Genomic DNA, 27096 nt, shown 5'->3' with positions numbered 1-27096 from the left:
TCCTTTGATTTAATTTTAACATATCTTGCACAACTGGAGGAAACATTATACAGACATGATTGCATTTCTGTAGAAACACTCTGAATTTTCATCAGTCATGTTTTAAATGTCTTTATTCATCCAAACAGAGCAGAATGGAAGCTTTGGAGCTCATGCTAAAGCCAATCTTATACCAAATTTCAATGGGATTCCTGCACAAGGGAGAATCCCTTCCAGGGTCTAGTTTAGCATGTGTGAAATTGTAGTAACAGATCTTTAGTGACAGTCATAATTACAAAATTATCAGGATACAGGCACATTTTTTCACTGGGGATATAAAATCAGCAATGAATATCTGCCTTTGTAATGCAAGCTTATAAAATAAACCCAGAATTAGGATAAAGAGAACAAGACTTTACTAAAGCACAGTGAAAAATCATTACAGAGGCTCAGATAAGTTTCACTCCTGTCACATGAAACCTTGCAGATTTTGCCTGAAGTGGACATCACTTTGACAGTGGCCTCTCAATGCACAAAGGGAGAACAGTGGCTGTCTCCCTCTCAGATGATAACCTGACATGAGACCAGATGCACAAATAAAAAGCGTATTTTGGATGTAAGGCTCACATGGAAGAAAAACAAGATGTCTCTTTTCCAGAGACAATAAGCATCATTCATTTGGAAAGGCCAATATCAATTAGCAAATCCAGCAGGGATATTCTGTCACAGGCTTTTTTTGTGCATCTGGTTGTTCTCTGCTGCAAAAGAAAGATAATCCATATTCAGTCAGAGGTCTGAAAGCTGCCTTGTCTCTGAAATCCCAACCTCCTTTATATGACTCGCAAATATAATCAATTTAAATTTTAAAATTCAAAATGTTCCAAGGACATTATCCTTGATTTCTGTTTTGGCTGCTGCCACAGTTCTGAATTCTTAAGATTAAAATCAAAGGTAATCTCAAAAAAGAAACCCCAAACCATTGGATAACCAACTTGTGCTACACGGCAGACTAACAGGACAGTGGCATTTATCCTTGGAGAAGGCTGGTATTTCTTTCATGCCTAGATTTCAAATGCCAATGTGGAAAAGGACTCTCAAGGAAAAAAAGACATCACCACCACCTTTGGGTCACAAACTAAACCTCAAATTCGCTTTGCATTGCTCTGAAGACCATTTTATGCTTGTAAGATATTCGTTATCCACCCCATGGTATTGGGAAGGCACCAGCTGAGATGCTTTGCCCCTTTCAGTAAGCGTCCAGAAAAGGTGGCTGTTAGGATTGAGTGTCATCTACAAATGCTTCTTTGGTCAAAGGGAGGGCGGCTCTAAATGGCTCTTGTTACAGATCCAGCTGTCAGAAGCTTGTGAAGTCTGTATGGAAGATGGAAAGCCTGAACTAATGGTGACAGAGCTTAACTGCACTATGTAATCCCAAAGTCTGGTTTTTAAAGACAACCACAGCACACAGAGCAATCAGCTTGAAACTCCTTCTTCCTTGGAGTATTTTGTCATAAATTTTTCACATGGGTAATGGATAATTAGAAATATGGGTTTAGTCTACAAATACATATTAAGAAATGAACATGCAAAAACCCTTAAAGCAACATAACAGCATTTAAATAGATTACAACTTCTGAAGCATGCAAAGACTTTAAGATATTAATGCTATTACACAAATATCAATAGTAGTTATACTCAAACGACTTAAATTTCCATGTTGCGTAACTATGCAGTTTCTGTTTATCACTTAAGACTGGATTTAGTAATTCTGATGAACTACTGAAAAAGCTCTTCCTTTATATCTGATATGCGCAAGCTCAGCTTTTCTTAGCTGACTGCTGTGTTAGATGATTTGCTGTAATAGCTATATGTATGTATTTAGTTTGCAAGCTGTTTGAAAGAATATTATCTTCAAGCACATTTATAAAGAGCTCTGAATATAATATTAACAAGAAAAGATCAAAATCAAATTAGCAAGTATTTGTTGTATTTCATACTGCTGTAAGTATTTTTTAGAACACTTTTACTACAAACAGTATCTTTGTCCTTGTCTTCCTTGTCACCTGAATCTCTTGCATGAGAATTTATAGAATTTGGGGTGGGGGGGTCATTCTTTTATGTTTTGGATGTTCCCTGCTAACTGCTCTAACAATGATACTTCATGCAGCTGCTAGCTTCCCTTGTTTCACTGCTGTCATAGATTTCCCATACACCGCCTTTTTCTACACCGCATTGCCATGCATGTTGCCTGAATAACACCTCAAAGGTGACTTGCTAGTTTTGCCACATACACTTATTAAGAAGAAAGCTTCCATATTATTTAAATTCATTCCCTATTTCTTGCTGCTTGAGTGTGGCTTTCATATCTGTTTTAAATCTTTACCTATAACTCTACGGACTGGAAGAACACCTTCTTTATTCCTATCCCTGTAATACCCTAAATAAGCAGGGGCATTAATCTCTTCTTCCTCACCTTTCCAGAATATTTTGATGGAATTCTCTCCCACTACTTGTAAGTATATTATGTATGTATCTCTATATTATGTATGTATCTCCCCAATGGTTATAGATTGGGCTTTCCTAGATATCCATTTGTAATGGCCACATATGTTTTGCTACTGATTGCTCTCCCAGCACTGCATGATCTATTAAAGAGGTGTTATAAGAAACAGTTACAGGTAGTCTATTAGAAAAACAACACATTTTATCACACCTTATCAGTATCTCAATGACCATTTAAAGCTCAGCTGTTGATATTCTTTCAATGCCTTATGTATAAATTTTGTGGTCTGAGATTATTTTTCTAAGGTACAGTGGTCTCTATTACATCTCATCACACAAACTGGCAGCTTGCTAATAAATCTCAGCATAGGCACAAAGAATGAGAAGATATGGAAGAAGTCTCTTGTCTCTTCCATGTCAGAGCCATGAAAGATTTGTAAAGGGAAACCTTGTAGCGTTGTGGTTACTAATGCTGAACAGAGAGATTTTGCCATTGAGCTTAGCAAACCAGAAATCTTCAAGAACACCATAATTTATTAACATCCTGTGCCAGTGGTTTACACTACAGATATTAGTATGTAATTTATTTATACAGTATGGCACAGTAATTATTCATGGCAATCTCTAGTCTTGTACAGATGGCCCTTTCCCCAAAAGCTGCAACTGTGTTTAGCCCAGCTATGAGAGATTTGGACAACAAAGGGGCTGAAAAAGGAATCAGCCCAAAAGTTCAAAAAGATATGCTCAGGGTCCACATATTTTTAACAAGTTTTACATTGGCTCTTTTATCCCTAAAAATATGTATATCCATTACACTCTCAGAACAGTATCTGAAATTCAGATACTGTTACCAAGTGCAAGGTCCTACACCAGGATCGGAACAATCCCAGGCACAGCTACAGGTTGGGCAGAGAAGAGATTCAGAGCAGCCCTGTGGAGAAGGACTCGGGGGTGTTGGTTGATGAGAAAATGAACATGAGCTGGCTTCAGTGCGCACTTTCAGCCCAGAAAGCCAACTGTATCCTGGGCTGCATCAAAAGGAGCGTGACCAGCAGGTCGAAGGAGGTGATCCTGACCCTCTACTCTGCTCTTGTGAGACCTCACCTGGAGTATTGTGTGCAGTTCTGGTGTCCTCAACAGAAAAAGGACATGGAACTGTTGGAACAAGTCCAGAGAAGGGCCACGAGGATGATCAGGGGACTGGAGCAGCTCCCGTATGAAGACAGGCTGAGGAAGTTGGGGCTGTTCAGCCTGGAGAAGAGAAGGCTGCGTGGAGACCTCATAGCAGCCTTCCAGTATCTGAAGGGGGCCTATAGGGATGCTGGGGAGGGACTCTTCATTAGGCACTGCAGTGATAGGACAAGGGGTAACGGGTTCAAACTTAAACAGGGGAAATTTAGATTGGATATAAGGAAGAAGTTCTTTACTGTAAGGGTGGTGAGGCACTGGAATGGGTTGCCCAGGGAAGTTGTGAATGCTCCATCCGTGGCGGTGTTCAAGGCCAGGCTGGATGCAGTCTTGGGTGACATGGTTTAGTGTGAGGTGACCCTGCCCACGGCAGGGGGGTTGGAACTGGATGATCTTAAGGTCCTTTCCAGCCCTAACTATTCTATGATTCTATTCTATGATTCTAGCATAGTGATATTAGACTGAATTAAAAAAGTAGAGATGCATAGCAGAACATGAGGGTTTACAGTGACTATAGTCATGACTGTTTTGGTTAAGAAATGCAGTCAATGATGAAAGGTTGAAAGGTGAGCTGAGCTAGGAGAACAGGGTACTGATCATGCATATACACCATGTGTAAAGCTACTGTAAAGAGAAATCAGATGTACAGAGAAGGTACAGAAAGGCAATTAAGAAAATATTTGATTTTGTGGGCTGTTTTTTATGATATGTCCTTTTTAGGTTGCGATGGGCTTTATATAATTAGTTTTGCTTGCCTCTGAGTACTGTAATCAAACCACTCCAATCAGCAGTACACGGGCCTATTTTAACGCTCTGGAAGTTCTACTATTGCTGTATCAATTTTGTATTGCACACATTCAGGTTCTCCATGAGCTTGACTTGAGTTCAGTGCAGCAATGCTACATTAAATGGCTATTTTCTAACTCATAGGTCTGGAAAATGGGGTTTAATCAATGACCATTAGACCTTGCACTCCCTTCTGGCATAAAAGTCCTTCTTTCATCCAGGGCTACTGTATAGTTTTAGTAAGTTATGATTGGCATTTGGCACTGAATTACAGGGGCACAGAGGCCTTATTAGCAGGAAAAAAATGGAAGTATTATGGAACAAAACAATTAAGTAGGACAGAATAACTCATAGCAATGTGCCAGATTGTGTCATGCTTGCATTTCACTTCATGGTATTGAATTCCCCCTACAAGTATAAGGGGGTACAGCTAACAAAGGTAAAACACTTCTTTGCTTAGAAGATTGTCCTTAAAGGTTATTTTCTATAATTAGAGACCACATCCCAAGAGGTGGAACATGTGCACTTCTCCTTGCAGCCAAAACGCCTAGTCATAGGCTCTTCACTACATCTACTTCAGTTAAAAAAACACCTTCTGTGCTAAATCTGTGCACCACTTTTGTCTCAAATGTTCAAATGTTTTCTTCCTTCCCTCCTGCCTCTACTACGAAGAACCGCCTACCTCAAAAGGTTCAAGGAGGAACCGAATGACATAAAGCTTCTTATGTGCCTCTGGCATAGAGAATTTCTCCTGAATCTCCTTCCCAATGTTTCAACATTGCAAAAGAAACTGAAGACACAATGGAAATGTCCTGCAAGTCCCAGTCCTGAAGGTAGCTCAAGCAGAGCCACCACAGTTCATTCATTGGGTTCTCAGCTCCTCGTAGGAACCAGCCACAACTCACAATGCCATTGTCTGTTGATTTTCATTCTCAGAAGATCAGGAATAAACAGGCTGCTTGCAGAAGGCAAAGTGCCCAGGAAGAACCATATTCTGTCTCACCTAGTCTACAAAAAGCTGATAGCAAGATACATTTTCCTTCATCGTTTACTTTGAGAACAAAGGCAGCCTCGCGTTTTAACATTTTGCTTCCTTGTTCTTATGTAGGTCTCAGGTATGAGCTGTCATGAATTGGTGGCTCCATCACATATAGGGAATGATGAGCTAAATTTTTAGGAAGGACCTTGACATTTCTAAATCCTGACAATGTTTTCAATATTTTGAAGGCAGTTTGAGTGACAGAATTTACTTGATGCATATTCAGAACAGGAGTTTTGTATTCAAAACAGTATGCTAATCTACTTAAATACTCCTCCATGCGTATTTCATCTGCTACAAATCATTTTTCTTTTGCTGGAGTGTTGTAGGTTCTTCACTGATTCCTGCAATAAGAACCACCACGGACACCAGTCACAGACATGACTGTTATCAAGTTCATAGGTATCTGTACAGATGACAAAAGTTTATTCCTTTTGCTGTTTTCTTTTCAACTGTGCCTGCAACTGAGAAGTTAATACGCTGGGTATGCAAACATCTACATGCTGTCAGTGAATAGTAAGACTTTAATGACACCTGGGACACAATGAAGCAAGGACTTACGCTTGGAATGTTTGTCACAGAGAGCCGATGCCCTCATGTCACAGAGTCTCAGGGATCCTTTGCTGCTGCTGTAGACAAAGAGATTGCAGTGATGGGGATGGAACTCAGAGGCTGTAATCACTTCCGTCAGGTCCTCCATATTGGCTGGCTTTATATCTACAATGTCTGAATGGAAGTTTTATTAAGGAAAATGCAGTTTGCAGGTAAACCACTCTTAGTAAATGACTCTTACTGCCTTCTTGAAGGAAGCATGTAAATGTCCATACATTTAATGCTTTTAGATAAATATACACTCATTTTTTTGGCAGTAGGGTGTTTTTAGTTTTCAATACCTGTCCCATTTACACCAAACTCGAAGAGCCACTACTCAGCAATGGCTTTGCAGCACATGCCATTACTAGGTCAACATTTGTCCATGCTATGCAAAGACATCAAAGAAACAGTATTCCAGGGGATACAGAACTCACCTTCATTAAAACTAACAGAGAGCAGATAGCTATATCTCCTGCAGCTGCTATTGAAATCACTGCTCTATCCTAGATAATACTGATGGGTAGGGAACAATGTACAGCTCAGATCTGCTCCCTCCAGTAAAGGCTCACTGGCTTGTATGATCGTGCACCTTGAGCTAAAAAATACACATAGCTTAAGTTAAAAGCTTCAAACAATAAATATATTTTTTGCAAAGGCAAATACGGTAAACCCAGAAGCCAGAAACACACACATATACTGATACAATTTCCTTTAGAAAAAAAAAAAAAGTGCACAGTATTGCTTCTGCTATTTGAATACTTGCAAAAGAAGTATCTGAAATGGTATTCCTGGGTTTTTATGGAAAGAATGCTCACTACTGAAATCAGTCTGAATTTCTGTGACAGAGAATTGTACACCTGAATAATTAAGTGAAAATACCCAGAAGAAAATACATCAAAAATCTAGTTTCCTAAGCACAAACCTGTTAGTTGGATGACCAATTATCTGCATCAAGTGTAGCAGACAAAATGCCCATCCAACACCTACATATCCACTCACACATACTACCTGCCTTAAGATTAAAAAACAGAACCCTATTCGTACATATTTGGAGGAGAAGGCCAGCCTGTGGAAGATTTCTTATAAAGAAAAAATGAGAGTCCCATGAGAGGCTCTAAGAAAGCAGAAGATGCAGAAGAAGGAAGTGAAAGAAGGATATGTATGTGAAGCAGTACATTTAAATAAGATTGTAGATTTTCATATGGCCCTCAGCAATGTACTGTAGATAAGCCATCCAAATGTTAACAAATCCTTCGAACAAGGAGAAGAGTAACATTATCCTATTTTACTGACGAGGCTGTGCGAGAGGCAATAAAGGATTTGCATAAGATCACATGGGAAATGCATGACAGAACAAACCCAGAACTACTGAGTCCCTGTTCAGTGCCCCAAACACAAATCGTCTCAGTGCCTGGATTCCCCAAACACAAAATTTAAATCATCTGACATTCAAAATTTAAACATCTCAGAGGATAAGATAAATGAGAAAATCTGTTTTACTGATGGCAAGAGAAATCACGTATCATGATACTAAGCCTGTTTCTGTTCCCACTGTGCCCACTTCCCAAATGGAAGATCTTTGATTGATTTCTGTGGGAACAGGGTACAGTCTGTCATCCTATACTTTGATCTTTCCCCAAAATGCAGATCTAAGACCCCACATTGATAATTAAACATAATACAGAAGATTCAGAGATAATTATCTTGATGAATTTGCATAGACATATACATCACACTGATTTTATTCTTTTGCATATACCAAGTGGTTTAAAAAGAAAAATATCAGCAAAATTATTAATATCTTGTGACATTTAATAACAACTGGGAATAAATTAACGTTGCATTCCAACTGCACTCCCTCTTACTTGCACTATCACATTTGCATCCATCTCCAAGAGCCCATCATGAATAATATTAGTGAGTGAATGTTAAGATGTAGCAACATTGATTTACCACTTTTATAAAGCATCGCTAAATACTTTTGAAAATCAACAGGAAAATACAACCTTTATCCAGTTATCTGTATTTGGTGAAACTGTCTCAAGGCAGTTCTACTTTAAGTAAAAGCAATCTCCTTCAAGTAACTGAACTGCTTTCAGGAGTTCAGAGAAATTACAGTAACTCAATACAAGAATTTCACCTCTCAGCAGAGATGAATAATTGCTGAGTGATGAGAAAGATATAAAATATAAATAGAGTATGTGAAACAGTCATGGTAAGTACCATTTTTCTGGATGCTGAAGACAATATTGATGAATTTCCCTTCATTGCATGAAATGAATAACCCTGTGCTGAATAATGAAATTAAATATTCCATTCTCCTGCCAGAAAAGCAGAAAGTACTTGAAAGAGACTGCAGTTCCAGATGTGATCTAAATCTCCACTGAGAAAGAACCTCATTGCCTACCAAGGATCACAGGGAAAATGTACCACGGGCAATTCCTCAGTTCCTTAGATTTAGAAAAATTAAAACAATAACATTTGCATTGAAGTAAACAATCAAGGGAATAGAGAGTTGCCGAAGAGACTTACCCCAAATGCATTTGTAATAATAGATGGAAAAGCAGCCTTTGCTTTGACAGCTACAGAACCCAATGTATCAAAAGAAGAGCGTGTCACACAAAAGAACATTTTCCTCCTCTCATGATTTTTGCCATCTATTTGAAAACAATCAAGTACAGCTTGACATGTGATGTGTGGGAACTGTATTTAAACTAGCATGACATGGTAAGGGCAAGCATCTCCCATGAGACATTTTGCATTTCTATTTTTCCATCTTCCCTTTGTGTCTTTTCCTTCCTTTTAAGCATAACATTGCATGAAAATATGAAAAAAAAATTGGAGCAGACAGTGCGCTTCAGAAACAGGCCCTTTGGTGCACTTAAAAAGCTCAAAGAAGAGGAAATCTGGCAGAAACTGATTAAATGAAAATTCTATTGCTAAAGAAAAAAGTATTCTAATGGCACAAACCTGTAGAGTCATCTCCTACACTATCCTCTACCCTTGCAATCGTATCTCACGGCGGGATACCTTGAGCGGGGCATTGTCCCTCTCCCCCAGTTCATTCACATCTGAAATACCAGTCACATCTGACTCCTGTGGTTCCATGTGTCATACGGTTCAGTTTCAGAGTGCGGACAGAACAACTAGGATCAAAGCTATCTAAGAAACACTAAAGAGCTCACCACTGGCAGTGCAATAGGATATAATCATGCTGTCCTCGAAAAGGTGGTGCTCCTGTCCCTGAACAGGGTAGAAATTTCCTCTAAGAAAATGAAAAAATCTCCAGACTCCTTTGACTTCCACGCATGCTTGCAAAGAATGAGGCTTTTCAATCCCTGGTAGGTACTTGCTCTATGGGAAGGCTGAAGTGGCGTCTTACCAGTGATGGTCTGGAATGCACTGGCAATCTTTTAATTCATTGACATTAAAGCAAGGAACAGAAAATATCTTCTTGCTTGCAAAAAATAGAACAGGTCTGTCCCTCCTAACCCAACTGTTTGCCATCTAACTTACCAGATCTCCCACCTATGCTTGGCTCAGCAAAACGGGATAAAGATATGAAGAGCCCTACAGATTTTCTAGATGCTCTCCATAGCAAAATGGAAATGAAAGGTCTAGTATGCTTGGAGACCACAATGGTTATAGGTGATATTCTTGCAATTGGGTTAGTAAAACTAGAATAGAAGACCTGGAGTTAATTCTGGGAAAGGCAACAAAGATACCCTAAGGCAATGTAAGCCTTAGCTTGACTAAGAGTTTCTACGTTGCTTTCCCAAAATTGTTCAAGAACAGAGAACTAATGTAGGGGAGTGAGCAGGCAGGACAGGATCTGACCAAGAGGAGAAAGGAGGCTTCAGGGAGAGATCTCAGGAAGAGAAAGCAAATCAGTGGGAGAGGAAGGACGGAAGAGCGTAAGGAAAGGCATGATTAACAACCTGCAATTATATGCGTTGTGACGGATAAGATCTGAGTACAAGATTCAGTTATGTGGTGTGCTTAGTTCTAATGCAGTATTTTGTGCTGCTGCTGTGGAGCTGATAGTAAAATGAGGATGACAGGAGGAAGATTTGTTCCACTGCCTCTGGGCCACTGATCTAACAGAAACATCCCCCTCTGGGAGCAGTCACTCCATAAAGTCCCTTTTAGTGAAGGTTACAAAGATGACCCTCACCTTGATCCAAAATTCACATTAATCAGACTTCTCCTCTTGATCAGCTAGAATATAAATGATCATGCTTGCTTTATGCTCATGCCAAAACGTGTATAATGAGAATGTGGAAAACGCATACGGTTCCTGCTGAGCAAAAAAGGTTCCAGAATAAGTTTCTTTCCATGATAATAGAAACATAGCAGTCTCCTCAAAACAGATTGAATTCCCTTTGAAGCAAACAGCATGCATAAAGAAATAGCTGCTTTGTCTTTCTGAAACAATCAAGGAATTCTACAAGAAAGTGAATTTTGTAGAAAACAAACTTGCAATTCACAAGCTACAGCATGTAAGGGACTGCATCTTATAGCACTATTTTGGAAACATTTATATACATTGGTCCACTGCAAGAAGGAAATAATTTTTATAGTGAGATGAAGAGTATAGAAAAAAATTGCCCTCCCTTTATTTAACTGCAATGGAGGAAAGAGGCTTTCTTTAGAAGGCCAGATATCATTTTCCATAGTAACTTCACAAAAAAACCCCACCAAATTCTCACCTTTCTCATTTCAATGTATGCTGATCTCACACGTCATTTTTACCCTGAGTGGAACTTGGGTTTTTAAGCACTTCCAAAAAAACAAACTCCAGCATAACATACATTCCCCAAACCTAGTGGCTGCCTGTGTTTTCCAGCGAGGTTTGTTCCAGCTCCTAATTTTGCCTACATCTCATAGCTACATTCCAGCCTAGCCCTAGAAAGATACACTGACGGGTAGATGAAATCAATAGCAATTCATAGTAGCTGCCAGGGCTTCAGTTTAGGGTAATTGATTACTGTGGTCTCGCTGAGGGTGTATACTTCTAATATAAGCATTTCTCTGAGTGGTTTCCTCTGTTAGTCATTTAGTGCACACTATTTTCATTACAAGGAAGGAACTCTGATGGTTGCAAATCAGGCCCTACCAGTTTTACACTTCCTACATGGTGGTTATATCATTCCTATATCATCTACATGGGGTTTATATCACTCCTATACCATTCACCAGCTGACAGAATTAATTCCAAATGGCTACAGTTTTCTTCCATGTTGTGTACATCACGGAGCACAGACAGAATCAGCATACTTGGAAACATCATGATGTGATTACATCAGTCTTATTATGAAAGAAAGAAGCGAGCTTTAACCTTTAAATAACCATCCAGTTAACTCCTTTCTTCTCATTTCTAAAAGATACACTGTCCGTTTCCACTGCTGAACAACAATTCTACAACAGGCATGTCATGACAGTAAGGACACCATTGGATAGGGTCAGGCTTCCGAATCTTTGTCTTTCAGACCTGTTGTCCAAGAACCAAGGGTTTCTGGAATGGATTGTCAATAGGTTAATGGATTTGGCCTTTTGTTCAAGTCCCAGAGTTTTACCTTAGGCAGAAAGATGGCCCACTATGTATATTCTAAGTACTCCTAATAGCCACAGTGTCGATGATTTTTATCAAACAGCATTCGCCCACTGCTCCACTAAAAGCATGTACATAGAGGTTTCATTAAAAGCCCAAGAGAGTTGCAACTACTTTGTCTGCAATAAGAGTCAATGCAAGAGCATTTGACTCTTCTGAGCCACAGAAGCAGAAACTGCTGAAAAGTGTGTGCTCCTTGAAGCTGCCTTGGGCCTACTATTTGTTAATGCAAGGTATTGATCCACACCTGAAAATTACTTAGTAGAACAATGTCAGCCCAATTCTATTTTTAATTCCATGGACTTTATAACAGCCATTTTTCAGCCATCACACTGGAGTTGGGAACTCTCGCAACAGTCCCACCCTGCTGGTGATTTGCTAAAAGTATCAATTTAAATGGCTTGATTTTGATTGGCAATAAAACAAAGGTGTTTCGATGGTGCCATTATGATAGTTCAAAGGCTTCTGACAGCTTTTTTTTCTGTGTTTTTACTCATGTCAGGATTATGAGTTACAGAAAAAGTAAAAACTGCTATGGGGCCCGCTAGCTCTACTTGGAAGGCCAAGTCATAGACAATTAGATGCTGTGCGAACACAAAGTAAATGCTTGTAATATAAAAAACAAGTACCAAGAGCACCCAAGGAGATTAAGTGACATTTACACAGTTCTGTGGACTTCTGAGGTTTCTTAACTCGAAGATTGCAGCCTAAGTTAGATGAAAAAGAGATGTTAGTGGGAGAAAAAAGACATGGTCATAGCTTAAGAGGCTGCAGTAGCAATAAACTTTCTAGCTACTCAGCTAGAGTAGCTAGAGCAGCTAGTAGCTTTCTAGCTACTCAGCTACAACATAGCTACTCAGCTAGAACTAGCCACAAAAGAGAATTTGGCCATTTTAGGTAAACAAGAGGTATAAAAACTAAGCTACCGCTGAGATCAAGCTCACACAGAGATAAAATGATATACTCAGTACAACCTCCTGTCTTATTGGTAATACAGATTTATAGGGTGTAGATAACAAGGAGGTCTGCATGCTGGAGCTGTGCTTCTTGGGCAATGGCCTCACAATTATGCACAGTGTAATTGCACTGTCAGTACATGATGGCCTGTGTTTCCTCACAGTTTAATATCTAAAGCTTCAGTCAGATTCATGCCTAATTTAGCTCTCTGTTTCTGCCTTCTAACACCATAAAACTTAATAAAGCATGAGGAACACATAGATGAACATTCATACCCTTAAATTGTGTTTAGGAACCAAGGTAGCACATTTTTAACTGGCAACTGATAAGAATCAGAGTCCCTCAGCACTAAGGGACTAACAAGGTTTGTCAAAGGCTGAAGAGGAATCAAGGGACAGAACTTAGATACCAAACTTCTGAATCAGAGCTGCAACTTTTGGACTTTCCATCTCAAGTTTCATTCACAATTGAAGACACTTGACAATAGATTAGAAGTAGTATTAGGAAATATTTTCCATACATAAAGTTCAAAGCAAGAGAGTTAGAACCAGTGTCAATGTTTTAGAGATAATGAAACTGAAGCATGAAGTGGTAAAGACTTGGCAAAGGTAAGTCTAAGGGCCAGCAAGAGCAATAGTTCTGGATTCTGATATAGTGGTCTTTACCCTCCTTACTCATAGTACTCCAGCACGTATTCACTGTTTTTGACTTGTTTAGTTGGTTTTGAGAGGTTCTCTTGTTATTATTACATTTATATTTCGGAGTTTTTCCCTAGAATGCAGACCAGCTTAAAGACCCATTGTGAATTTAAGCGCTCTCACTCTGATCTTTGTAACATCAGAATTACTTTGTATTCCTATTATCTCAGTAGAATAAAACCAGAAAGCAGCAAGAAAGCCCCAAGTCTCCATTACACAAATATTACTTGAGAATCAACATATTTCAAATGTACTTAGTCAAATATAGGAAATTACTTTTACTGCCATACATTCAGTAAATATCACAGACTTTGCTGTACGCAAGTTGAAGACAAACAAATCTAATACATAAGAGAAACTGCCTATGGAGTACCTGCAACATTTGAACAATTGTTGGAAGCAAAGAATTGTAGAATAGCACTGCTAAGAAAGAGTATTTAACATGATTCAAGTTACAATCATAGAATCAACCAGGTTGGAAAAGACCTTTAAGATCATCAAATCCAACCATTGTCCCTGGACTCCCAAATCCACCACTAAACCATGTCACTAAGGGCCCTGTGTACACGTTTTCTGAATGTCGAAGCTTTCTCTTCGGTAGGCCTGTTCGTACACATTGAAACCGTTAATTTACTTACAGAAAAATGAATGTAGAACTAGCTACTGGAAAATTGTAATTTATTTAAGAATGGAATTTTGGGCTTGTTTTTTTAGAACAGAACGCCTGCATTTCATCTGTAGACACAGTCACATGCCTGCTTTAGTGACAACCATATGCACATTCAAATTTTGAAGAGCAAAGAAATCATTATCTGCATATACACAGCTGAGAGCAAAATTAAGTGGATGAGTCAACAGAGGAAGACCTGAATTTCTAAAAGCACATCTGCATTTTTTTCTGTACATTACTCAGTCACTGAAAGGCTGCAAAGTCATGTTTAGTTGATGTATTTGCATATTAATTAATCATGGTTTGTCTCAAACTACTGAGGGATGCTTAACGTTACATTTGGAACATAAATACCAGAAGAGCTTCAGGTACATATAAATTATTAATAGAAGAGACTTATTAATTCACCTAGCCCAGCTTCTCTTAGGCAGTACTATTCAATGTAGTATGGTAAGTGGCACGATGTATCACATACTAGCAAGGGTTCCACAGAAAGAGTGCAACTTCAACACAATAAAGCAAGGATACATGATAAACTAAAGCAATATCATCTCATCATCCACAAACCTGCTTTTCTGAAATCAGTGAGGTACTTAAAAGAGAACTGAGAGGGATCTACTTGGTCTGCTGAATCCAGTCCCTGGCAGTACAGAGAAATACAACATACATAACTTCCTAAAATCTATCTTAAAAGTAGCCAGGGATTGTTTCCCACAAAGAAGAGATAACATTCTTTTCAGGAATAACATTTGCACTACCAGGTAATACCATCAAGAATTTTCTTCTTGCTAATTATTAAAATCCCACACAGCTGAGGAAGATCTGCCTGTTAAAAGGCAGACACAGAACTTCTAGCTGGAGGGTACAGGCTCTTTAGAGCATTTTGGTGGGGATTTTTCACTCCTGATGCAATTTAATCTTCCATATACCTTTCGCAAACCCCCAATACAGCAGTATTTGTACCCCAGCAGAGTAGAATAATTCCATATTTTAACTCAAGTTACAATTCAAGTCACAAAGGACTGATTTTTTGCAGAAATTAGCTCATTAGAAGTGTCTTCTACAGCATAATGTTGTCCCCTCCCGGCATGCTTGTTTTGGAAAGAGTCAAATAAAATATATTCAAACCTGCCCAGATACTTCCGAAAAATAGCTACTTGAAAAATACTAATAAAGGCTTGCATTCAGAATTTATACTCACATTTCTGACTGCAACTTGCACTGTCAAAAAATCTCTGAACGTGAACAACATGGAAATGAAAATGAGGAACAGATTCAATTTTCAGGAGAAACTCCATAGTGAAAGTTTTCCAAATCATCTACATTAAAATTTATGACACCTGATTAAATCCTTTTGGCAGGACTTCTTATCTAGTTGCTTAATTTATGTGAAAGGATTTACAAAAAAGCCCATTAGTTTGATCTCTAGGCACTGCAGAGAAATACAGATTCCAAAACTCTGACACACCAAGACAATTCTGCAAAGCAAAGGGGTGCAATATTCACAGCTTTTTGCCTATTTCTTTGATGTCCTTTTAGAACACTGGTTATGGCCAAGTTACTATTGCCCTTTTTTACAGAGCATTTTTACTGTGAAGGCCCTAAAAGTGACCTTAATTAACTATTGCAATTTCACATGGAATTACACTACTAAAGTGCAGTCCTTGTCAGTGTGTATTATGACAACAGAAAAGAGAGAAATGTCTGCAGTAAGAAGTGCCCTTCCTACTTTGATAGTCCAAAAAGCCTCCACGTTCTCAGGTTTTAAAGTCTCAAACAGATCAGGCTTTACAATACCTGAGATGACCATGTGAGTGTTTTTTGACATCTCCATTCTCGTATGGAATACCCTTTAAGCAAAAAGATTTTAGCTAATGAGCAAAGCAAGTTATGTTTTCTTATCTTTTATGCTAATTCTCTGCAAAAGATTGTGCTTTGCAAGGTTAATTTCAAGACCAAACTCACATGGGAGCAAGAGTAATTAGACTCATTTAAGAGAATTCTCCCCTCTGGCAGAGCTGATTAAATTATTTATACATTATCTTTTCGTATAATTGTACCTAGAACTGTGTAAATGGCTTTTTTGTCTAACTTTCAATAAATTCATAATACATGTTTTTCAAGTTGGATACACCACCTGCACCTGGCTCATTTTTAAAATGCTTCAATGAGAAATTAATCCGGAGGGAAACAAGCATGCAATTTAAAAGCTTCCACACTGACACCATACTGAATAAAACTCATTGACTGAAGAAATAAAATTAGTAAGACAATAAATCCTGAATCCTGTTGCCCATTTCCACAGAAATAACTTCATTGACTGCAGACACAAAATATGAGAGCTACTTAGCTGAGAATCAGCTCTGTGATGTGACCCTTTATCTGTAATTTAATATTGCTTACTATAGTTCCCAAGTCCCTCTTTGCCAAGGACCTAAGATTCTGGATAAAACCTGAAAATTCTAATGGAATAAACCACTAGGGTGAAAAAGGAAATCGGCTTGGTGACACTAACATTAATTTCAGCTCTACTAAGTGCTCTTTTTCTCTTTGATAGCAATAAACTTGAGAAAGCTTGAGATAATGATATTTTAAAGGGGATGGCTGGTACAAAATAGAAACTTGTTTGCTACAGTTCCAATTAAATTGGAAAGCAACTGGCTCTGTGGAGATCTGTGAAAAGACATCTTTGTGCCTATTGTAAAATCCTAAGCATCTTCTATAGTTGTGCTGCCTAGATCACTCCACAAACATGAATACAGTGAAATCCCAGTTGTGTCCTTTAATGTACTACCAAAGAGTTCTGAAATGGCTTTTACAGGCTTAGGATTTCACACTATTCTTTATCATTTGCTGCAATTCCAACCAATTTTCTTTCTCCTTTTTGCAACACACTATACAGTTTTCAAAGCCAAGAGTATTTTAATGACTCAGGCTATGTTTTTCCTTACCTCTGCAGCAACAAAATAATAGGTATGGGTCTCTATTTGGGGGCATATGTATTACAGGAGACAGAGGGTTAGATAAAGAAATCCATTAAAAGGATAACATAATCACATACTTATTCATTCCGGTTGTGTATGGACAGGAGTGATAAGTAACAGAATTATGCATTCTGATTAACAAATTCATATTTTTATTAAACAATAAATCTGCAATGCAGTAATTATCCCAAGGCTATAGCTATGCTCAAATCACCTTAATTTAACTTCTTTAAAAGCAACTGCAGCAAAAGGAAGAGACTGGTCTTTGCCAAGAATGCAAAGGCCTCAGCTGTAATTAGCTTTTCACAGCCAGGCTCAACTCTTCCAATTTATTTATTTTTGAAGGATGGCTAGATAGGGAATATTTCCACAGCACTATCCCATGCCCTGAAGACACCGATATCTGACACACTAGCTATGTATTGTTTGCTTTTGCTGCAATGTACATTTGAGCAGGAGGGTCTCAGTGAGTGATTCAATGCTAAAATACTGTTTAACCAGCTCTGATATAGCTCCTTATGGCTATCAGATATGCTCCATCATCCAGTTCTCTCTGACTGGCTTAAAGTCAAATTCCCAAGATTGGAGTCAATATAAGGTGATAAGAATAGTTAAAAAGCAATAGTTTCTGACAAAAATCATAAAGTATATTCTGGCAAGCAACAAAACCAAACTGAAGTCTTGAAAGACCCACTTTTGCAAACTTAGTCATAGTTTTCAGAGGTCCCTAAATCTGGACCTAGTCTCCTAAAAGATGCTGAGATTTCTCCCTATTTCTTGAAAACAAATCACTCTTAAGGTCCTTATAGTCCCTGCTCACATAGCCTTACTGCTATAATTATTATCTATTATTTGAATTACAGTAGTTAAAGACTGCAATTTGCAAAAGACAACATTTAAAGACAAAACTGTTCCTGCTCTGAAAAAACTTTACTCAATTATGACATTCTAGAAGAGATGATGACTAGAAGAAGTCATCATTTCTATAAGAAATAATGTTGTGTCCATATTGGACCTGAGCAGAAGCAGAATCACCAACTCAATTCCTCTTGTAGAAGCTGCATCTATATTAGTGTCTACAAAGTCACTCAAGTGATCCTAGAAATGCAGTTCTCTCTTGGCACTCTGGATTAGGGACACACATAACTTTTCTTACAAGTGAGTCTGTTGAGAGTTCATGAAAGGCTCCATTTACTATTGGGATTCTATACAGTCCAGAGAAGATGAAAACTTACAGTTACACATATTTACCTATTTACTAATTTTATTCTTCAATTGACACTAAAACCATTTCTTGTGTGATTTTAATAAAAGAATCCTTACTGCATTCTCCCTAACAGGCAGCATAAACGCACAAGAAGGATATTCCCAGCTACCACATTTCCAAAATCGTTATTCTGGTGGCCACATGAGTTATTTTGTTTAAAGCCTAAAATTCTTTACTTTATGCCACATTTAACCACAGTGGTTACAAAGAACAGGTGCCTGATGTATTGTTTAATTACATACCCACAGAGCCAGTGTGGTCCCCAGTCTAGCACTCAGAGAATTCCTTCCTCCTTTTATGTTCTTCTTAATTATTATTTATCTAGTATTAACATCTCCAATTAGGGTGGACCCCTGCCCAATCTAAAACAGTTTAAAGAAAAATCAGGCTTTATTTGATCATTGATATCTAAGAACACTGCTTAACAGCTCCATAAAAATGAAGATTGGGTTTTATTCTGGTAAGAGCTCTCTTTCTTCAGTTTAATGTATATTAAAATACTCTTTTACAGTGCATACACAATTTTGGCATTGGAACACTGCCTAACTTTCTTGTACACATAGGTAAGGTGTTGCCTATCCTGAATATTTTAACATAAAGTGGTTACTGGTCTTTGTCAAAACCATCACAGTTTGAGGCTTAATGTTACCAATATCTTATAAAGTAAATGCAAATTTATATATGAAAAAAAACAAACAACAACAAACCAAAAGAGGCCAAAATAGATTTCACTCTACTTTTTTATCTCCAAAAATACTGATTAAACTTACTTTAACTCTTATGTTAGCTAACAAAGATTCAGTCACCTTCCTACCTCTTGGATCTCTTAGGATAACGCATAAACTTGGTATTTGGAAATTCAAACTATTCTAAACCCATCAGCCTACAAATCTGTATCTTGATTTCCAGTGGGGTTTATTTTGGATACCATTATTTGTGAACTTCTCAGCACAATAAAGAAGTTGCCCCATAACTAAATAAAACACAAAATGTTTTTCACTTTCACGCAATCAAGGGTTTATTTCTGAGTAAGCCCATCAAGAGGAAAATAAAAGGAGAATACCAGAAACTGATGGGTCAGCACTTCAGAGAAGAAATAATGTATATGTACTTCACTGTCACAGTAGCAAAACATCCTTGTTTCCTCTTCAGTAACTACTGTAGCCAAATCAAACAGTATGGTCATGCTTGCTTCCCCAAGTCTACAATAATAATTGAAAAAGCCCCGAAGTACTGTATGGAAGAGCCCAACTCAAGCAACCATTTATAAACTTGATGTATTTGTTCAGCCACTTTATTGAACATAGAATTAGAACATGGAATGGAAGTAATGGATAGTGGGATCCCACTATGCAACATTCAGATTCCAGGTTGAAATTCTAGCAAAACTATTTGGCTCTAACAATCTTTGTTTAATTGAGTACAAAGAGGGGTTTGGAGCGAACAACCTCAACATTACACCTATTTTAAAATATTTTTACTGTAAAATACTTGAGTTAGAGCATGTCAAGCACTTCAGAGGAGGAAAGATCTCTATCTTGACAATGTAATTATCACCAGATGAGAAAAATGGCAATGCAGCAAAGAACCTAAGTTAAGTATTGATACTTGGTGTGAATTTTGCATATTCACAAGTTTCATGTAATATAATTTCTTTTCTTATTGCTTATGCTTTTTCCTCTACATACTGTTCTTCCCCATGGCTTTAGAAGAGAGGGCACTAGACCCCTTAGGCAGCTTTTCTAGTGGTTCACCTCAAATTAGAGTTCAATGTTTATCAAAATGCACAGAAAGCTTCCAATTGACAGCACTTAGACCTGAGCTAGGTGTCAAAATCTTTATTTCTACTACTGTCAACTCTTATTTTTACTAGAAGGCCAATATTCCCCTGCTGAAAAAAGTGGAGACTAAAGAGTGCGCTGCATCAATCCAGAATCTAATCAGCTTGTTGAAAATAGTGTTCTTCCCTCAGAAGGACGTAGGAGTGCTTTAATTAGAAAAGCAAAGCAACCATTTCTCAATATTTACACTTTAAAAGAACTCATCAAACCACAAAAACAGGGTGCATAGTACCTCTGCTATCCTCTAGTTCTAACTTACAGACCTGGTTTTAGCTTTGCAGACACCTTCATTCTCTTTTAAAGGAGAGAGGGACAGAGTGCGTGTGAGAAAAGTAGAGACCCTGGGAAGCAGAGAACAAAAGAACACAAATTTGAGTGAAAAGCTACTCAAATATTGCTAGCAGCAACTCAGACAGAATATGACTCCATGGTATAATATATATATTTTAAATACATGATACAGGGTGGCAGTATCTTTCTTGATAGAACAGGAGCTACTAAAATGCATTACACAGTTCTCAAGACAAATAACGTCTGCCATCTCCCCAAACAGAAAGTGTATGCTTAAGGAGAGCAGTGCTGCAGGAGGGGGCAGCAGCAGGTTCTCACACAGTAAAGGCACTTTTTTGAGAGCACAGCAAATGCATCCCCACGCACACACACAGCTTGTGCACAGTCATCCTGGCTGAGGAATTTTTTTATAGAAATAACTGTATCTCACTCAATAATAATAAACTTGCCAGATTACAGCTCCACAAATGCCAAGAGAACACAGCAGATTTGCTTGCAGTTTAGCACTCAAATGCTTAGCCCTGCAGCGGGTAACAGGAATTTTGAAGGCTAGCTATCATCCCTAGCCTGCAGGCTGCTCCCACATCACTGTATATGACCTATGTTCAGGGGTGCAGTGGACTGCCACTGACTTGGTCTCCATCAGTGCACTGTGAGGGGTGGGATTTTTATCTATTTCTTTTCTTTTTTGTTGTTGTTTACTTCTCAACTACTAATTTCCCCAAGATATGATGCCTAATGATCTGACTATCCATGATATGCTTCAAATACCGGAATACATTACACTGTACGAAGGCCCTACGGTGATTTGCTAATTAGCTTAACCCTTATGGGACATAGAAGAAAGAAATTTTTATTAAAACAGGATAACCCTGGACTATATTGATCTGACTGAGAAATGAGTATTTTAGTCAAGATGAGTCTCAAGATGAGTACATGCTGGAAATGGTGATGCTGTTTCCATAGCAATGCCATGACAGCCTCTGGAGTGAAATAGTGTGCTACCAGGAAATGAAGGGAGTTCAAGTGCTATGAGCTACATAGTTCTGTGAGCAATCCAAATACATTCTCATAAAGAATATTTAGTACAGCTAGATTGTCCAAAGATTGCTGCTGATGTGAAGTAAATCTTACCAGTATGCTTCCAGCAGTCCTGTTTTCTCATTCACTACACGCAAGATGACCTACCTAAAGGCTTAAGCTATGGGCAACTCTAAGTCTTTTCAGACCGAACATTAACAAATACGGTAACCTTTACCTCACTTCTTTTCCAGTGAAGAATATAATCCATAATTAAGGACTTCAACTCATTCTCTGCAACACAACCAAACACATTAAACCTTTTAGCAAAGAAAAGCCTCATATGTGCTCATTATTTACCAGCTGACCTTCTTTCCCCCTTCCTTTTCTCTCACCTCATCCTGCCCAAATGATACTGAGTAAATCTGCTTGCAAGTGGGAAGCAATGTAGAGAAGTCTTGCATATTCCTCATGAAAATTCACACAGCCATAGCATAAAACTCACTTGTCTGTTTTTCACCCCAGTTACTGTTTATGCTAATACAAAAGCAAACCAGGAAACCACTAATTGTTTTTTATTTGCCTAAGGCTTTACCCAAGGCAAGTATTCTGGTCAAACTCTGCAGAGCTGATTTCGAATGTTTTCAAAAGAAGACAGAATGAAAGTAAAATCTGCATTACTTTGTCTTTTTGTCTTCAAAGAAATGAACAATTTTCAGTGATTTGTAAAACTGCTAAAATAATGATTATATCCCAACTGTTCCCAAATCAAATTCGACAAGACAAAGTACTTTACTTGAAAAACACCCTAACATACTGCTGCTATTCCATTCTTTCTCCAGCCTTTCCTATGCAATTTGTAAAGATGTTCAAACATGAGCTGAATGTCCAGAAACTCTACCACTGTGTTTGTTGTTTGTGTCATTGTCACAACCAGCCTCTTGGGTAAACAGATTGCAGTTCATTATATGTAGCAGTGCTGCCTCTGAGGGAAAATAGAAAGACAAACACACATCACTGCCAGATCCCTTATTAACAAACACCACTTCATCCCAAAATGGTTTATATTTATTGTTTTAAACATGTATTTCAAGGAATAAAGCCTTGCATGTAAACCAGCAAATGCTTCATTTCCATATTGCATCTATCAAAAAGATGTGAAGCAAGCATTTTCAGAACTGTCTGAGCCTCCTCCTGCCTGTCCCCTTAAGCTGCAGAAGGCACCAAGCCCAGCAACATTCATTTATAATTGAAACTGTTTGCTTGGCAGAAATTTTTCATCTTGGTGTGTCATAACTGCAACCAGGACACCCAATGTCTTTACCAGAAGCTCAACTACTTCCAGGAGAGTTTTATTTACCTGGGTATTCTATAGGACAGAAATGCAGTTTCCTTATGGGACAGATATTGAAATCTAGTGGAAAACATGCCCCTGCAATTTTTTCAAGGACTTATATGACTCTATATGGATGAAAAGATACTTGTGGAAAGACTGATGCAAGTTTAACTGCTCATTCCCTTCATCCAGTTACTTCAGTCTCCCAGTTAATTCCCCAATATGAGCAATATTCTGTAACCACTTCATATTCTCTTGGAACACCTAACTCTGTTTATCACCTATATTCTGTTTATGAAAGGAATAAGTAAAAGTAATCTGCCTGATGATCTGTTTGGACAACTGAGTACAGATAGAGTACAGATATTGTCTGAAACAGAAGTGGATACCACCTACTTAACTCAGTCTACTCCCTTGAGTACATAACGGGTACATAATGGTATTCAGCCACAAAAGTCAAGGTGCTGCTACCACGGCCAACTTAGCAAGCATTGTTTGCCCCTAGCACTGATCATCCCTGACTTAGGTGTTCTCCTATCACCTGAACTCTCTTATCACAGTCCTCCCAGATGTCCATTCATGTGTATCTAAAAGAAGCAGCAATATCTGATGCCAATCCAGGATAGAAATCCAGTTATTCTGAAGTTATCCATGTAAGTATCCCAAAGCCATTGTCTCAGATACAGGAAAAGAATCTTACCCTAAAACTCAGAAATACCCTTTTAATCTCCCCTTCATCACCACTCATACTAAGAAATTGAGTGTGTCCCTATAAAATGCATGTTTTAAGAGTTAAATCAATGATTTAGTCAGAAACTCTAAAACACTTTTTATCAGTAAATATTTGATGATCACAGTGTGCTAATGCTTGAAGCAGATCACAGTGGAACATGCAGGAGTAGAAACAGTAACAGCCTACACAGTTATTCAGTCTCAAATAATTTTGCTACCCATGCTGTTCCATCAAGACACACATATGGTAGGAGCTATGATCGTAAAACTAAGTCTGTTTTTCAGCTCTTTCCTAGTGTATTGCTAGAATTGGAAACATCCTTGGAGACCAAGTGCTTCTGAAGCCTGCATACAAGTGTTTTCATAAGAAAGGCAAATGAAATGTTAATCTGGTCTATGAAATTTATAGTTTTCATAAGCGATTTCTCCCTCAATTTTTCCATCCTCAAAATAGTAGACACATTCATCTGTCTACCAGCATCTTAACTTTCTGTCCTGAACCCAGGATAAACTGATCAACATATATAGAGGGTGTGAAGATAAAAACCTCTGCATAAACGTCAAGAATTATTTTATACTATCATAATCACAATATTTTGTACTGATTGCTCCAATGCTCCCATAGTTAGCCTTTTATTTTCAAGGATTTATACACATTTGGGGTTTAAAGATTAATTTGGGTATGGTATTTCTGTCAGAAAGCTCTCAGCACGGCAAATGACAATAAAAACTCATGTTGTCCTCATGAACTATAATAACAGTTTGATTTTTTAAAACTCATCAGAGGTGTTTCCCCTGGCAATCCATATTTTATAAAACAGCTTTTAACACAAAAGGGAGGGCCAAAAGCAAAGGCTTATCTTGCATAAATATTTTGGAATGTGATCTGGTATCACATACAGACATACAGAGATTGCTGTGCTTGGTCTGACTCACTGTTCTGCTTTAGAAGAAAGAGGAGGATACACAGTAGAGGAGAAGACACAGTAATTATGCATAAAAGTGCCCAGGACAGAGACAAGACTGGAAGGTGAAGCTACAGTGAGGAGGATACTGTCAGGAGCCATGCTGCTGCTCCATACAGGCATGCTGGCAAACCATTTCCCCAGTCTGTGCTCTCTTAGTAAAGAATGGAAGTACAGTTTCTTGGGTATTGAAGGCAGACATAGTTGGACTTTGAAGAACCCCATATAAATTCATCCTTTATGAGCAGTCATATCAAAAAGGGTACTGTTCAGCTTGCCTATCTAGACAGGTAGAAAGGCAGAAAAAGAATATGAATGTGGAACCAAACTGAGGAGATATTCCCTAAAATCCCCAGAGTAAAGGCACTGACACTTGACCTTGCAAAGGTAGTTTAAGGACATTAAGAGTCGTTTGATTTAATGAAAATGTTCCCTGGGACACTAACAAAGCATGGGTTAAGCTCCACGGATGATACAGCCTATGAAGGAATAAATGAAAACAACCACCAGAGACAGGGAGAACACCCCATCACACTGGAGCTATCTTTTAGGAATCTTCCCCGGCAGGACAACTTCATTTTGATGTCTAATAGTCCCTCATACAAATCTACTGAGAAATATTCTTCCAACTCCTTCTGAAACAGCTAAAAAGTAACAACCAAAGGAACACAACATTCTGAGCTGTCCCCATAACCTGTTTCTCTTCTTTCTGGTCCCTTAATGTTCTGCAAAACACAGAGGACTGCTTTTCTTGGCTACATTTTCTTTTGCTTCTCCCCCAAGCCACCCTGGTGCAATGCAAGGGCCAGACTCACCGATGACTGGAACAATCCCACAAGACAGATTTCAGGATGATGCCAGCACTTGATACAGCAATAACTGCATTAATCACAGACACAGTAACTCACACAGAGCAGCTGAGCCATACCTCCAAACTGCGCTCATATCAGGCATTACGTTCTGGGGAGCAGGATGATAGAGAACAGGGGGTATAAGTCAGAGTAAGGACTGACCTTGCAGCAAAACAAGGTGGAGTAGATTAGTGTGAAATATCTTCAGGAACAACAGTACAATCTTCTAGTCAGTTGAATAGTAACCATTCAGCTGGCATCAGTTTCCTATTTACCTGTCATTAATCAACTACAAGACTGTTATTTTTCACATAAAATTCCTTGATTTTTGCAACCTCTTAGCTTTCTCATGGCACCTGAGCATTTTCTGTTACAAATACTGCACGGATTCTGATACGTAAAGGTATATTTTAAAAACTGCAGAAAAATACTACCCACAATGAGCAAGGAACCACAATAAAGGATACTGAAGCTCCTATCTGTGATTGCTAAATGCCAGAGGTTAATCCTGAGATCATCTGCTGACATGTATGTCTCACAGTCACTGTTGACGGATATTGAGTTGACATGATAGGTGTGACCATTAGCAAAGATTCTCCGGGGAGTGACTTCTACCATCAAATCCATAGGTTTCAACACAGGCACCTGCCAAAAAAATTGAAACACAAACCAGAAAAGGAGTGAGATTGTAAGTAATTTTTCCTAAGATAATGAGAGCTTCAATGGTGAGCAAGCATTCAAAAACTGTGATATTAAAAAAGCTTCTTCACAGTGTATGCACAGTGAATTTCTCTGTGGAAAGAGTGCTGGGAAGACCATCCCTGCCAAGGAGAAAGGGAGAGACAGGAGAGCCATGGAAAGCCAGGCAGAGCAATGGGAAGCCTGGATCGTGGGAAGGGAGGCACTGGCAGCTGCCACACAACAGCCCTGTCTCACAGCAGGAGCTATTCGCTCACACAGGTGGGAGGCTCTGGCTTGGACAAGCAGTAAAGTTGTAGCATGTTGCTTCTGCTAAAGAGTTTGCTGTTAGCTGTAAATCACCTAGAGCATTTCTGTTGGTACTTGATGTCTCTTTCTCAGAAAAGCGGTGTAAAGGTTATAATCTCAGCAAAGCATAATAAATGAAGCCTTGGATTACAAAGCCAACAAGTGAATTGACACACTGTACATAAACACTCCTGGAAAAAAAGAAGACCACAGACTATCACTCATCATTGTACCCTCATTATTTCCCTCTGTCTCACTGCAATATCTTGCTTCAGTAACTAGAAGCTGTCAATTTATTACTTATTGGTAAAGCAGTAAATACTGTAAGGCTGTAGTCCATGATTGAGACTATATGATGTTGCTGAGCATGCAACAGAAACGACCTATCATGTATCAGTCCACAAGATAGTTTAAAGAGGAACACAGAGAAGTTAAACCTTTAGTTTAGCTTGCCACTAAAGGAACAAAACAATGATTCCCTCAGCCTTTGAATTCTCAGACTATAAGCAATCTGGAATTGTCTGCCTAATCATACAGAACAGATAAATATTTCATCAATGTAGTCATCTTTACACTTTGGAGGCTTTTTTTCACAATGGACAATACTGGCTAGTATTGGAGATGGGGTTTAGTTGTTTGGTTTTAATAATAAAGAAATACTAGCATTTATACAATGTAGCCTTTCAGTTCTAACCTTTAGCTAATTTCTTCGCCAAAACACCTGAGTGAATTCAGCCATTAAAGTCTGAGAAAAAATAAGCTATTACATTATCATGGGGGTGTTGGTCTCTTCTGCCA

General features: G+C 38.4%; 1 protein-coding gene across 7 annotated transcripts in view; it reads right to left on the bottom strand.

The window, feature by feature from the left end:
• The window catches only part of PPP2R2C (protein phosphatase 2 regulatory subunit Bgamma), a 201242-nt gene that overhangs the window by 22832 nt on the left and 151314 nt on the right, over nt 1-27096 (bottom strand). For all 7 annotated transcript variants that reach the window (XM_061468598.1, XM_061468637.1, XM_061468650.1 and 4 more), the window contains 2 exons: nt 25779-25956; nt 6056-6220 (listed from right to left, as the gene is read on the bottom strand). In XM_061468598.1, coding sequence (XP_061324582.1) covers nt 6056-6220; nt 25779-25956 — 343 coding nt within the window. The remainder of the gene's footprint in view (nt 1-6055; nt 6221-25778; nt 25957-27096) is intronic.

The sequence above is a fragment of the Pezoporus flaviventris genome, unplaced genomic scaffold (genome assembly GCF_033815535.1).
Source record: "Pezoporus flaviventris isolate CSIRO_AGI_PZ_B2104156 unplaced genomic scaffold, CSIRO_AGI_Pfla_v1 ptg000002l, whole genome shotgun sequence".
Taxonomy (NCBI): Eukaryota; Metazoa; Chordata; class Aves; order Psittaciformes; family Psittacidae; genus Pezoporus; species Pezoporus flaviventris.
Note: the sequence above shows the minus strand (reverse complement) of the source record. Positions and strands in the feature narration are given on the sequence as shown.